This window comes from Oryctolagus cuniculus, chromosome 7 (assembly GCF_964237555.1).
Source record: "Oryctolagus cuniculus chromosome 7, mOryCun1.1, whole genome shotgun sequence".
In the NCBI taxonomy this organism is placed as follows: domain Eukaryota; kingdom Metazoa; phylum Chordata; class Mammalia; order Lagomorpha; family Leporidae; genus Oryctolagus; species Oryctolagus cuniculus.
The window spans coordinates 52,522,109-52,537,692 of record NC_091438.1 but is presented as its reverse complement, the minus strand read 5'-3'; the positions used below and the strand labels follow the sequence as shown (position 1 = coordinate 52,537,692).

The 15,584-nt window shown below is 40.9% G+C and overlaps 1 protein-coding gene across 4 annotated transcripts in view; it reads right to left on the bottom strand.

Annotated features, from left to right (window-relative positions):
• GDAP2 (ganglioside induced differentiation associated protein 2) overlaps window positions 1-15,563 on the bottom strand; it is a 69,490-nt gene extending 53,927 nt beyond the window's left edge. Inside the window, exons 1-4 of one of the 4 annotated variants that reach the window (XM_051857360.2) lie at window positions 15,423-15,558; window positions 11,723-11,900; window positions 5,734-5,976; window positions 3,878-4,017 (exon numbers count right to left, since the gene is read on the bottom strand). In XM_051857360.2, coding sequence (XP_051713320.1) covers window positions 3,878-4,017; window positions 5,734-5,909 — 316 coding nt within the window. In that variant the 5' untranslated portion in view covers window positions 5,910-5,976; window positions 11,723-11,900; window positions 15,423-15,558. Of the gene's footprint in view, window positions 1-3,877; window positions 4,018-5,733; window positions 5,977-10,275; window positions 10,349-11,722; window positions 11,901-15,422 lie in introns of all 4 variants that reach the window. The other 3 variants (XM_008264590.4, XM_070077810.1, XM_002715714.5) reach the window with 3 other exon arrangements.
• Window positions 15,564-15,584: the final 21 nt, after the last annotated feature.

Here is a 15,584-nt window from a genome sequence, read left to right as displayed (position 1 = left end):
ACTGTGCTGCTGCCTGATCTTTTGCTTGTCCTTCTATCCCAAATGTCTTCTAATCCCAAAGCCTGACATCATTAATACTTACAACACAGTCCTGAAAGCAAGTTTAATTTCTATAAAATATGAATTCACTAAATAAGTTTATTCTGAATATATCTCTGCTATAACTCCCTGCTCATCTGTCAATGTATTCTAAACAAAATTTCTAAATTCAAAGACTCAACTGAAGACTGACTTTTTAAAAAAGGAATTCATGAACAATATGCCAACCCTGCTCGTTCTATTTTAGAAAGCTCTGTTTCTCAGAAAAGAACTGAAATAAAGTTTTATGTATTTTCTTATCAAAGATTCAAGAAACAAAAAACAATTAATTACTTTCTCATTTTAAAATGACTTTTTTCCCCATGTATGTGAGAATAACTCATGTTTCTCCCAAATTTTCTTCTCTATGCTGTTTTTAAATTATTCCTTCAAGTAATATGGTATCCACAATGTCTACCATGGTAACAAATTTTCTCTTAGACCTAGCCCAGTTTATTACTCTTAAAAATTAAGTTGAAAAAAATAAGCACAGTATATATTTTGGGATCCTACCAGGAGAGACAAGTATCTTTCGACTTTGATGTGGTACTTCTAATGATACAGTCTGATAGTGTTTTTCAGTAGAAGAATACATTATCAACTCTGAGTCCATTCAATTAAATCCTCAAGAACTTTTATTCATTCATTTACAGCTACTTAAAAGAATGCCTCCACTGTTCTTTGGAGTAAAGCATACAGCTTCTGCATGCACAGAATTTACAGTTAGATGGGGACACTGTCACCACATGAACAACTGAAGAAATTATAACTGTTAACAGGGCACAAAAGAGAAGGACTGCTTTGCAAGCTGGCCGCATACAGTAAGGGGAGACTGATCCACTCTGAAATAAAAGGAAACTGCTTTGAGGAAGCTATATAAGTCAAGACTTAAGGATATGGGTTGACAGCCAAGAGAAAGAGCAACAGCATGTGAAAAATTAGATGACAAGGAGGTCAGAGAAGATGGGTTTGGCTCAAATATGGTGGGGAAGAGAAGAGAGGACATGGCATGAGCTCAGATACAAGTGATAGTAAGATCCCACAAAGCTTGGAGACCTGTTTAAGGAATCTGGATTTTTCAGTTTAATGGAAGGCCATTCCATGTTTTGAAGTAGGGACACAATAAGAAGAGATTTACAATTTTAATAGCAAACACTGGTTAGTGTGTGGAAAATGGATTTGGAAATCAAGAGTGGATGCAGGGAGGCCAACTGGGAAAAAGGTCCTAGTTACTTTCCCACAGGGATGATGGTAGCATACACTAGGTTGGAGACAGTGGTGATACATTTAAGGCTTGATGGTAGACTTCATGTGAGTGATAAGGAAGAGCAAAGTGTCACCTCTAAAGTTTCTCATGTGAAAAATGGAATGGGGGGCTGGCATTGTAGCACAGTAGGTTATACCACTGCCAGCAACATGGGCATTCCAAGTGGGTGCCAATTCAAGTCCCCACTGCTCCACTTCTGATCCAGCTCCCTGCTATGGCCTGGGAAAACAGCAGAAGATGGCCTAAGTACTCGGGCCCCTGCACCTACATGGGAAATGGGATAAAGCTCCTGGCTCCTGGCTTCAGCATGGCCTACTTCTCACCATTGCAGCTACTTGAGGATTGAACAAAGAGATAAAAAGACCTCTCTCTTTCTGTCTTTCCTTCCTTCCATGTAACTCTTTCAAATAAATAACTTTTTAAAAGATTTATTTATTTTATTTGAAAGGTAGAGTTACAGAGAGGTAGAGGCAGAGAGAGAGAGAGACAGAGAGAAGTCTTCCATCTGCTGGTCCACTCCCCAAATGGCTACAATGGCCCAAAGCCAGGAGCCAGGAGCTTCCTCCAGGTCTCCCATGCAGGTGCAGAGGCCCAAGCACTTGGGCTATCTTCTACTGCCATAGCAAAGAGCTGGATCAGAAGTGGAGCAGCTGGGACTTGAACTGGCACCCATATGGGACTGCTGTACCTGCTATACCACAGTGCCGGCTCCAAATAATATTTTTTAACACAAAAGAAAAATGGATAGGAAGATAATGAGGTAGTAAATATTTTACTGGGACAGTGAATATTTCTTCATATAAGATTTGTCAAAGTGGGCTTTCCCATCCTGAATTTGGGTAATTATGTTCTGAACTAGTTGTGAGACTTTCACATTCACCCATGTTAATTTCTTCATTTTTCAGTCCCCACTTCAGTCAGTTCAGATACTTGAAATTCTTTAGTCCATCATCCAGTATTTCCCATAAGCTCTACCTCTTTAGTATCACCTACACATCTGCTAACTCACACTTTGTAATTACTCATGAAGTTGTTAATAAAACTGTAAGGAAGGGACAGGACAGTTCGCAGCCATTCAGGACATTACTAATAACCTCTTCTGAGGTTAGTACTGACTCATGGAGCCAGTCGGCTGAATCCTAACAGCTAACCCCAGCAATAATACTTGTCCCTGCTGAACACTTAGGATGTGCCTAGACCTTCATGTCCATTATTTAATTTAGTCTTTACGGTGCTATTTTTTCTGTTCCAAATATTTATCAAGCTTTTGCTATGTGAAAGGAACTGACATAGGAACTATTATTGGCATTTCCATTTTAAAAAGAAGGAAACTCAAACACAAATGAAATAATCATTCTTAAGCAAAACAGTAAAGGGCAGAGAGCTTGAAACTTTCAAGCTCATGGTGTTAAATACCAAGGTTTTGTCTGTATACTTGTGGTAAATTGTCTTTCTAAATTATTATCCATAATTCTAGTTCTGGAGTGTATACATGAAAACATACACACAAACACAAAGAAGAGAGGCCATGAGGAAGTTTTGCAGACAACTTCTCTATTAGTTTTACCAAAGAATCTCTTAGTATTATCTTTAATCTCCTCTTTAATTTGTACATGATCTTCCTGCTATCTTGTAGTTTAATTAAGGACTTTTTCCTCTGTCCTCATAGACAGAATTTGGATTCTTGAACAGGTGATGTAATTCTTCTCTTTTTTCACAGATCCAGCACTAAAAGCATTTCTGTTCAGATCCTGGTATTTTTATTGTATTAGAAAACAGCTGCTACTGTTAAATGGTAGAAGTCAAGGAAAGCAAGATTTTATACAGGTGGGATTTGCTGTTTGAATTTTAAGAACCATCGCTGTAGTTCATAGGTTTTATAAGATGAGAAGTTTGAATTTCACAATGTTAAATTCACATTTGGGTTCAAATAGCAACAAAGGGCTGCTACGTTGGTAACTAAAAACAAATGTTGATGAAAACAAAGGCAGGCCAGATTCTGAATCAGTAGGACTCTCCTAAACCCTGTTTGAAGCAATATTCACAGAAGAATGTTCTGGTAAAAACAAAAAGCAGCCAGTACAAATTAGCTGATAATATATTTACTTTTCCAATGCATTTTGGCTTTAATCATAAGTCAATTTTCATTTCACAAGTGTAATACTATGTCTAGTGCTCAGGGGGGAGATATAAGAAATCCTCCACCAACATCAAGTCATGATAATAAGGAGGATGGACTGATCAGTGCAAAAAATACACACCCAGGAAAATGCTACAATGATTGTAGCCCTGCAACAATGATTGTATAAAATTCAAGAATAGAACTGAGAAGTTTGACGATTAGTAAAGCTTCAGGGCTCAGCTTTTAACACATGGGGGAGCTTTCAAGGGCTTTTTGAATTTAGCTTCAACAAAAGAAAGCTGGCCATCTACACAATTTTCTCACTCAAATGCAAAACAGCCTTCTTCAAGGTGAAGGACATCAGAATAACTATTCCTTAAGCAATCATTTGCCTAAGAAAACTGATTTACCTTTAAGTTTCTGAAGGTCCTCCTTCAAATCAGGCCCTGCAAGCATGAAGATACTTTCTGACACAGGATTCTTATCTGTGAGGCTTTCATTGCTGGTATTCACAATGGCTGTACAGTTGAGTAATGCCACATCTCCTTTCCTAAGGAGGTAATAAAGAGAAAGTGTACAGAAAAGAAGGAGATAAGAAACCTAATTTCCAATTCTTTCAAAGCATTCTATTGCCATCCCCTTTACAACATTGGTTTTGTGAGCTCACAAACCAATAACGGTAAAAAAGAAATTCCTGACTCAAAAGGCTAATCTGGTATCTTATATAGATCTTTAACACAATTGCTACAACCCGGAAACACACAAAACCATCCTATCACACATTTGCTTCTTATCTATTTCTCATAATTACCAAAACTTATGGCTGAAAGAAGTTGGTTTGAAGAATTTAAATACAGCAGCATCATTTACAATAGCCAAGAAGAAATAACCCAAATGTCTACCAACTAATGAACTGATAAATGTGGTATATAAGTATAATTGAATATTATTCAGCAATAAAAAGAAATTAAGTACTGATGCATACTACACTTTGAATATTCCTTATCTGAAATGCTCAAGCCCAGACAGATATTTCAGACTTTGGAGGCTTTCAGATTTCAGGATGCCTGCATAGACCATACTAGTTGAGTATCCTCAATCTGAAATTCGCATTTCACATTTTTGCATTAGGGATGGCCAATCTGTATAATATGGATGAAATCTGAAAGTATTGGGTTGCAAAAAACCATATATTTTGTTGCATTCATTCCATTCATTTGAAATGTTCAGAATAGTAAAATTAGAAAGACAGAAAGTAGATTAGTAGTTGCTTATTGCTGAGTAATAGGGAAGAAATGAGGAATGGCTGCACTAGGTACAGGGCTTTGGGCTCATGAAATATTTTAAAACTGACTGGTGATTGTGCATCTCCATGAATATATAAAAAAACACTGCATTGTGGAATTTATATAGTGTGTGATTTCTTAAAGCTTTTTTTTTTTTTTTTTTTTAACAGGCAGAGTGGACAGAGAGAGAGAGACAGAGAGAGAAAGGTCTTCCCTTGCTGTTGGTTCACCCTCCAATGGCTGCCGCAGCCGGCGTGCTGCGGCCGGTGCACCGCGCTGATCCGAAGGCAGGAGCCAGGTGCTTCTCCTGGTCTCCCATGGGGTGCAGGGCCCAAGCACTTGTGCCATCCTCCACTGCACTCCCGGGCCTCAGCAGAGAGCTGGCCTGGAAGAGGGGCAACCGGGAAAGAATCCGGCGCCCTGACCGGGACTAGAACCCGGTGTGCCGGCGCTGCAAGGTGGAGGATTAGCCTAGTGAGCTGCAGCGCCAGCCAAGGCTTTTTTTTTTTTTTAAAAGTAATGAACTTCTATTGATTTAAGTAACAACATATATGAACTTACAAATTATTATTCTGAATGGATGAAGCCAGACACAAAAAAGTAAATATGGCTCCATTTATGCAAAACTCTAAAAAATGCCAACTAGTCTCTAGTGACAGGGAGTTCAGTGCTCACTTGGGATGTGGAGGGAGGGATGAACAGGAGGGAAAGATTATCAAACAATACAAGAAAACACTTCGGGAAATGATGGATACATTCCCTATGTTGATTGTGGTATGGTTTCATGGATGTATGTGTACCTCAAGACTAGTCACACTGTACACTTTAAATATGTGCAGTTTATTGTATGTCAGTTACACTTCAATAAACCTGCATACATATTTGCAGAGCAACATTTCAACAATGCTAAGTCTTACAAAGAGTTTAGAAAAAAATCATGAGAAAATGTTATCATCTAAAAATGATATTATCAAAATTACCAAAGAACCACTTTTCCATTGATATCCTTATTATAAAGAAAAGGTGAACGAATAGTGTCTTCTGGAACAGTTTGAGTTGCAGTATCAGAAGAATTTAATTCATCTTCACACAAGTCACCCCAGCTGAGTAGAGTATCCACATCCACAAACTGGGAAGGTGCACCCAAGGGATCCATGGAATGGGAACTTCGTCTTGCTTTTTCTCAAATTCCTCAGCCACTCAATATTCACTGGAGACTTCAGCTTAAGAGGTTAAAAATAAAAGAATCTTGTTAATAGAAAGCACAGATTTTACTAATTCTACTGAAGACAAACACAAAACTCTACTGTGAAATGCTCAAACAGTACATTATATGATTATAGTCACTTAAGTAGTTCATCAAAAACAATGGACAATAAAGACTTGCTGCAGCTTTTCTATAATAGGAATAAAGGGGGATTTTTTAAGCATAAATTCCCTTCAAAAAATTATAGCCATTAAAACAGTCACATGGCTGATGAGTTCTACTTTCCTCAAATAGAACCATTCATTTAATAGTTACCGAGTGTCTACTACTGGGAAAGAAAGTGCAGTGCTAGATGTTGTAAGAGATATAAAGACAGAAACAAATTTTAACTTAAAGAGCTCAGTCTAATGATAATGTGGAGGATGTACTGAGTAAGATAAATGAGAAGGAGGTTCACTACAACCAAGTAATAAGAGCTGGTAAAGATTTCTACTAAGTAGCAAAGGAGATAGAGGTGGTACAGACTTAAGAGGAAATAAAAAATAGAAGAATGAACAGGATTTGACACCTGATAAGATACAGTGCGTGAGACAGTGATGTGGTAGCTGGCTAGTAATACAGCAACAGAGAAATTAGAAGAGGAAGCTGATAGAAAGACACTAGTAGTGTCAAGTACAGAAAGGTCATGGGAAATTTCATCATAGAAATGAATACTCAATTTGCCAGTAAGTCAAATTTCTTATTTCAGTAAAACATTAGACGCATTCATTTAACAATTCTGTTAGCATCTAGGATGTGTTAACTACTAGGGAATACACTGGTAAGTACTAGACATTGAGGCTACACTGTTGAGTAGGACAGAGTAGGGAGCTTATATTTTCATGGAGAAGAGAACAATGAAGGAGTAAGAAGGCATCTAATAATAGAATGACTGGAGCAAAAAAAAAAAATTAGAGAAAAGATGACATCTGACCAGAGTGATAAAGTGAGAGAACAAGACATTTCAGGTAGAGGACATATCAAATGCAAGGGTCAAAAGGCCAGGAAGGAGCTTGATGCACTCCAGGAAGAGCAAAGAGGTCATTTTTGCTAGAGTAGAATAGGTTAGGCAATCAGTGGTTGGTGATGAGGTTGGTGAGAAAGGAAGACCACAGGATACAATATGTAAGCCACATCAACTTCAGATCTTATTCTCTTTTTCTTTTTTTTTTTTTTTTTGAAGATTTTATTTATTTATTTGAGAGGCAGAGTTACAGACAGTGAGAGGGAGAGGCAGAGAAAGAGAGGTCTTCCATCCACTGGTTCACTCCCCAGATGGCCACAACGGCTGGAGCTGAGCCAATCTGAAGCCAGGAGCCAGGAGCCGCCTCTGGGCATCCCACGCAAGTGCAGGGGCCCAAGCACTTGGGCCATCTTCCACTGCTTTCCCAGGCTATAGCAGAGAGCTGGATCAGAAGAGCAGCTGGGACTAGAACTGGCGCCCACATGGGATGCCGGCACTGCAGGCAGAGGATTAGCCTACTGAGCCACAGCTCCAGCCCCAAATCTTATTCTAACTATGAGGGCAAGCTATTAAAAAAATCTTCACTAAGTTAATAACTAAATGTAAATAACATTTGAAAAGATTAATCTGGCTACAATGAAATCAAGAGAGGGCAAAGAGTGGAAGCAGAGACCAGTAGAAAATGAACTGCAGTAATCCAGGTGAGATGGTGGTGAGAAATGTTAGACTTGGAATGTATTTTGCAGGTAGTCTTGCTAAATGAATATGGGGGAGTGGAGAAGTAGAATCAAAGATAACTCCTACAGTACTTGCTTGAGCAATTGAGTAGGTGAAGACTTGAAGTAGGCTGTGGGGTGGAGTGACGATCAAGGAGGTTTTTTTTTTTTTTTTCTGTGTGTATTTTTGGATGTTGCTATGGTTTGGATATAGTTCGAGTACCCCCTAAGGGTCCATGTGTAAAGACCTAGTCTGTGTGGGCCTTTGGGGAAGGAACCAGCAGAAGGGAACAAATACATGTGCTCTTTCCCTCTCCCGCTCAAATAATACAGACAGATGAAGTTGAAGTTGGGAGCTGGGAACGAAATCCAAGCCTCCCGCATGGGTGGCAGGAACACAATCACTTGAGCCACCACTGCTGCCTCCAAGGGTTTTCATTAGCAGGAAGTCTGAATGAGAAGTTGGAGCCAGGAATCAAGCACAGGAACAGATATAGGACAAGGGCATCTTAACTTTTAGGCCAAATTCCATTCCTAGAAGCTTTTTCAATAAATTTTTCAGGGCAGCCATTGTGGCACGGCAGATTAAGCCACTACTTAGGATGCCTGCAGGCATCTTATATCAGAGCACCTGAGATGGAGACCCAACTCCACTTCTGATCTAGCTTCCCGTAAATGAGCATTCCAGGACTCAGCAAATGATGGCTCAAATACTTGGGTCCCTGCCACCCACATGGGAGCAGATGGAATTCCTCGCTCCAGGCTTTGCCTTGGCTTAGCCTGGCTATTGCAGGCATTTAGGGAGTGAACTGGTGAGTAGAGGATTTTGATTTCTCTCTTTCCTCTCTGGCACTCTGCCTTTGATATAAATAAAAATAAACTAACTTTAAAAAAGTTTTTTGGTATGACCCTAATGTTTGTTGTCAGTGTCCAAGTCCTTTCACAAGTAATTCCTTGGTGTCTCTTGATGAAAGATATTGGAATGAAACAAGGATCTATTATAACACATTAATTCCTAAATCAGCATCAAGGGATAGGATATGTGGTAATTTAAATAATAACTTCAGAAAGGCCCTGTAGATTATATCATGATAAATTTATATTATTCTTATTTGAAACTAAATATAGGTTTGAAATAGTTTTGAAAAAAAGAAACTAATTTTATCTAGAAACCGATGGTTAGTGCATCTAATTATCTAGAAACTAATGCTTAGTGCATCTAGTTGGCCTTACAAACTGGAGGCAATTGTTAGTTTTGTTAAGCTGAACAGTATTCAGTATTGAAAGTAATCAGACTTGAACTGGGGTCAAAAGTAGACTATACTCATTAATCAGGGTTAAAATGCCTGAAGCTCAAAGGAAGGATGCTGATGTCAGGTCTGAGTTTGGATCCAGGACTACCACCTAAAAGGTATGTCACCCTTGACTCTCAACCTGAGTTTCTTTATTTCTAGAATAGAGTTTAGTAACTCCTGGGGTTACTGTAAGGATTAAGCGAGATTAACTCTATCAAAACTGTATAGCTCATCTGGTTCAAAGGAAGGCACATTAAAAATGCAACTTTCTCAATATCAGTGTGAAATGTTCCTGCATCACTGTTGAGACTGTATCTCAATTTGCTGCAAACACCAAAACACTTAACGTTGAAGACTTTAACGGGTACCAAACACAAACTGTTGATTTAAGATACACTCTTCTCATTTCAGTGTCACGAGTTTCCTCGTAGTAATCTGTTAATCCCTAAGACCTCAATTTAACTCATCACTGTTTTCTGATTCTGTTCCTTGTGCCACTAGAATTATCCTGCCTGAAGCCAAAATAAATGCATGCTTTTCTGTATCACAGCTGGGCCCTCCATCAACACCATTCAGCAACTGTTTTCATCATTCATGGTTGATAATGTTATTACACACAGCATCTGTGGTAGACAGTCTCTAAGATGTCCATCAATGGTTCTTGCCTCTTGATATTCATGTCTTTGTGTAGTTTTCTTCTACAATGAATTGGGCTGGATAGGAATATAGAATATAGAATAGGATATAGAAGAAATGACAAGTGTGTGGCTTTCAACAATGAGTCATAAAAAATATGTCTTCCACCTTGTCTCTCTTGCACTGCTCAAACTAGGGATGGAGCTCCCATGACTTGTGAACATTCAAGGGGCCCATGGCCAGGCCTTGCTTGGAAGAAACTGAGGATTCTTGCCAGCAACCATCAAAAACTACCAAGCATATGAATGAATCACCTTGGAAGTGGATCTTCCAGTCCCAAATGGGCTTACAATGATGTCAGCCTTAGCTGATATCTTGACTGCAACCTCATGAGAGATCCTGAATTAGAACCATGTAATTAAGTCACTTTGAAATTCCTGACCCACAGAAATGGGGAGATAATAATGCATCTTTGCCTACTATATCCATGAAAGTGACAGCTAAAACAAAAATAACAACAAGAAAACCAAAAAGCAGCAAAAGACTTTCAGAGAGAGTGAAGGGTCAATCTGGGGGTTCTGAAGTGGAGAAGAGCCGAGGACATTAAAGGAACCAAAAGAAGAACACCATGAAAGGTACAGTGAACCACAGGACATTATACTCACATGCTCTCTAATCTGTATAATGATCCACCAAGCAGGTACTGGAAGTCTTGTTTCATAGTGAGGGTTATAAAGACTGAAAAGTTCAATAACCAGCCGAAGGTCACATAACTATTCAGCAGTATTCTAAGGTCCAAATTAAGGATGAGCTGATAGTAAATCCCACGACATTCCCACTGCTTCCTGCAGCATTCATAATTCAAATTCCCTTAAGTTCCCTCCAGTTCAGAGTCTGTTGTCATTCACTCTTTCCAATTTTTGAATGATTTCCAGACACATCCCATACTTTTAGCCCTGCCCAATTGCCTTCATGTGAGCATTTTTACTCCATTCCACTAGCTCTTCTTTAAGATGGTATATAAATTCTCCTTATACAATATTTCGATCTCTCCTTCCCCTCAATCCCTATTCCCCAGATTTTTCCTGTCCTACTTCAGAATATTAAACTCTTTTTCACCACTGAACTTTTTAAGAGTCATCTTTTTTGTAGCTCTGCTTCCTTTGCTTCGATTTATTGAACTTACTGGACTTTGCTTCCATTCTACCATGCTAAAACTGTTCTTCAAGGTCAACAATACCTTCTCAACGGTGAAATCCAAGAGTTTTTAGAATCATTTAATATTGATCATTCCCGCCTTGAAACTCAATTCTCTTCTTTGACAGTATACCCTGGTGGTTCTCTGTTATCTGAATCCTAACTTGCCAGCCCAGTTCGCTAGATTTTCTTCTCAGTTCTTAAAGTCAGTGGTTCCCAAAGACGTTGGGAACTGGGGTGGGTGATGCGCTGTAGTGGGTTAAGCTGGTGCTTGGGCCTTCTGCATTCCACATCAGAGTACTTGACACTGAGTTCTGCCTCTACTTCTGAGGCAGCTTTCTGCTAATGTGCACCTTGGGAGACAGCAGATGATAGCTCAAGTGCTTGGGTCTTGGTCAGACCCATATGGAGTCCCCGACCCCTGGCTTAAATCAGTGTACAGATCTCTTTCTCTTCTTCCTTCTGTACTTCTGTCTTTCAAGTCGATGCAATGAAATAAACATTTTCTAAAAGATATATTTATTAAAAAGGCAGAGTGGGGCTGGAGCGGTGGTGATGCTGTGGCAGCATCCCATATGGGCGCTGGTTGGAGTCCCAGCCGCTCCACTTCAATCCAGTTCTCTGCTATGGACTGGGAAAGTAGTGGAGGATGACCCAAGTCCTTGGGCCCCTGCACCCAGGGGGGAGACCCGGAGGAAGCTCCCGGCTCCTGGCTTCGGATTCGCGCAGCTCCAGCCATTGTGGCCAATTGGGGAGTGAACCAGTGGATGGAAGACCTCTCTCTCTCTCTGCCTTTCCTTCTCTCTATGTGTAACTCTTTCAAATAAATAAATAAATATTCTTAAAAATTTAAAAAATAAACACAAAGGAAGAGTGACAAAGACAGAGAGGAAGAGACAGAAGAAAGAGAGATACCTTACATTTCACTCTCCAGATGGCCATAACAGGCTGTGCCGGGCCAGGCTGATGCAAGGAACCAGGAACTCCATCTGGTCTCCCACATGGTGGCAAGGTCCCAACTATTTGAGGCCATTTTTCACTGTCTTCCCAGGTGCATTAGCAGGAAGATGGATTGGAAGCAGAGCAGCTGGAACTGGAATAAGCACTCTAATATGGGATGTTGGCATTGCAAAAGTGGCTTAACTCACTGCACCACGATGCTGGCCTCATAAATGAAAACATTTTTTTAAAAAAGATATTGGATGTTAAATGAATAGTCAGTAATGACCACAGCTTTTATTGTAGAGCAGAAGCTAATGGCATTTTATAAAAGGTGTCATCGTATTTAGCAAAGGTTGACTATTTTGCTGATTCATCGCCAAACAGAAATTAATTTTTCTCACCAGAAAGACACTCAAAATTATTTTTTATTAACATGTAATACTTGTATAGGAATTTTTATGTGTTACAGTGTAACATTTCAACATATGTATACAACATAAATTGACCAATACAAGCAATTAGCACTTCAATTTTCTTGCCCAAAAAGAGATTTTAAATCTCTCTGCCTCCGGCTCACACAATCCTTGGCAACAAAGCAAATGAAGCAGCAAACCTACAGTAGGCAAGAAAACCTGATCCCAGAGGAACAGTGGTTCTTAGCATTCACAGGCTCATAGGACACTGAGAAACGCAAGAAAGATAAAGACCCTTTCACCCCCCAAAATGTGTGTACATGAACTCAGAGAAGCACAGATTTGCACACACATTTGAGAATTCCCAGACTCAGATTAGAATCCCAGTGATTCCTGAGCAGAGAACTCAAGCGAGGGAGGGTGGGAAGAGGGAGAGGCAACAGCAATCCATAGCCATAGCCAGACTTTTGGATAGCACTAAAGGGAAACAAGACTATCTACTGGAAATCAACTAATCAGTTCTGCACTTTGAACAAGCTCTTAAGCAAATACTAAGCCTTAACGAAAAAGGCTCCTGAAATAAGACATTAATGGTCCAAGGTCAAAAGGTCTACATGGGACAAACAGAAGATTCCAGAATGATCAGATCTATTTCCTTAGCTATACTATCTTCTGACCTTAGTAGAACAGAACTGAAATACAGAAAGAATCCGTTAAGTATCCTTTATAATTCAAATACGGTGTAAAGTTTTCATTGCACTGCATTTTCTTTTTCCAAAATTCTGACTAACGTTCTCCAAATACTGTTTTATAAGAATAACTGGGTTGGCTGTATAGATCAGATGGCATTATTCAAGACTGGGCAAAAGGAAGCAGATGGTTCATTGTCTCTATCTGGATGAAAAAGAATGGTACCATTTACAAGACAAAATGAGAACTTTTGACCTGTTTACCTGTCTTTCAAAATGCTTACACTGATTAGACAGGCCTCAGTAAAAGTACAAAGAGAGATGGTCCATTGATGTGACCTCCATTAACTACTGGCTCTATTTCACTAGTTTTTAAGAAATTACAGTTTCACTTTTGTATTTCAATATTTGAAAGTTCATGGTACATTACGGTACTTTTGCATACTACTTCCTGACTCCAAACCTACTTGAGATGATCATTTTATACAAACAACAAAAAAATGACATTGAAAAAAGAAAAGTTGCTTATTGAGAAAACTAACTGAAGTGGTCAAACATGTCAATAAAAAATACAGTATGGGGGGCCGGCGCTGTGGCGCTGTGAGTTAACACCCCAGCCTGAAGCGTCGGCATGGCATCCCATATGAGCGCCAGTTCGAGTCCCGGCTGCTCCTCTTCCAATCCAGCTCTCTGCCATGGCCTGAGATAGAGTTCTTGGGCCTCTGCACCCACGTGGGAGACCTGGAAGAAGCTCTTGGCTCCTGGCTTCGGATCTGCACAGCTCTGGCCATTGGGGCCATCTGGGGAGTGAACCAGCCGATGGAAGACCTCTCTCTCTATCTCTACCTCTCTCTGTAACTCTGCCTGTCAAATAAATAAAATAAATCTTTAAAAAAAATACAGCATAGGAAGCATTCTAAGCCGAGTTAACGGCCCAGGTCAAGCTTACCATCTCAAAACACCCAAAGCACATGTCCTCCTAGTGAATTATGAGAACTATCTTCATAAACAAACTATTATTTTTCAGTTGTAACTACACACATTACAATTTGAAATTTAACTAAGAAAGTACATTATACCCTGAAATAGTTTATGTGAAATTTTCTAACATTTTACTATCTTCACATTCAAAAACAATTGCCCTGATATCAATTTTTAGTAAAATTCTTTTTACCATCTGTGGTGCCCCTTCCCATAATATAACATTTAATAATGTTAAGAGAACTTTTTTTAAAAGGCCAAATCATGACTCATTCAAATATAAAAATGAGCCTGTGTTCAAGATTTTATATAACCCAAAAGGGAACTAGACAGATGGTGGATAAAGGGAAAACTAGACCTAGACACCTTAATAGATCAGGAATATTGAAGTAAGTGTGTAAAAGGTGGCAAGACTTCCATCGAAGCACTGAGAGACAGAGAATCTGCACATCTATAGTCAAAAATAACAGCATAGACGTCTGCTCTCTCCAGTTTACACTGTGGTAAAATAGCTCTCCTTACAATCAGATAATCCAAGAGGTGTCATTTAGCTGGAACTATGCAGTCTTCCACGGAAGCACATAGATATTTTCCTCCTATAACAATGGGATGCGAAGCACCACTAGGAGATACCAACCAGACACACACACTCACCCAGACTTCTGGAAATAATCTGTTGCCACAGTTTCTTCTCTCCTCATTCATCCTATCCGCGGTAATCTAATTTCTCAACACCCATGCGCAACAGCCATGCATAGTTTCAACATATGCATTCTACTACTGCAATTACAAACTCAAGAAACGTCTGAACAAAAATCAGATAATGCAGACCTAAAAAGTCCAGTTTCTAGGCTGGCCGTGAATGTCTTGTTCAACAAGCTACGGCAGAAGCCCGCTTCTTTTCTATAGCTACAAGTCGGCCACCATCAGAACTCATTTCTAACACTTCTCTCTACGCGGTCCCAGAGCAAAAGCAGGCAGAACGAGAGAGAGAGAGAGAGAGAGAGAGAGAGAGAGAGAGAGAGAGAAGAGAATTCCCACCCGGCGACGGAGCACCTAAGCCTCAGTCAGCAGACCAGGAGTCAGCTCTGGTCACTTCCCCTCAAGTGGCTGGAGAGCGGAAACACAAAGCCAGGCCAATGTCACTCCAGGGACTGCGGGAACTCGGACGACTCAGCATCCTGGGCTCAGCGTCCACCCATTCCCGATCCGAGCTGCTGTCGGCGCGCGGAACGCCCCATCCACAGGGGCGGCAACATGGACTCGACCTTGGGGCTACGCCGGCAGGACTCCGGCCGCCCGATTCCCCCTGCACCCCGCGGCACGCGCCTCCTCGGCCACCGCACCGCTGTCCCTTGTGCCTGGTCTGCCTACGCGCTGTCTTCTAGTCGTCCCTGACAGCTCCTCGTGCAAGAACCCCCTAGGCAGCCGGGGAAGCAGCGCCAGGCTCATGCTTTCAGAGAAACCACAGAACTAACCGGGTCTGCCCGCACCCCGAACCCGGGTCGAGTCCCGTGCGCCTCCCGCCGCACCCCCGGGCCGGCCCCGCCCTGCCCCGCCTTCCCGCCTGGCCCGCGTCCCGCCTCTCACAGCACTCCGGAGGTCCCATCCGGGCGGCAAGTGGGCCGGGTTAAGCTCCTCGCAGATGGCGGCCGAATGACATCTCGGGACAACCCTCAGCAGGAGCGCGGCGGCGAACGCGAGTCAGAGTCCCAGGAGGCTGGAATGACCAGCTGCAAAAGCTCTGCGCCG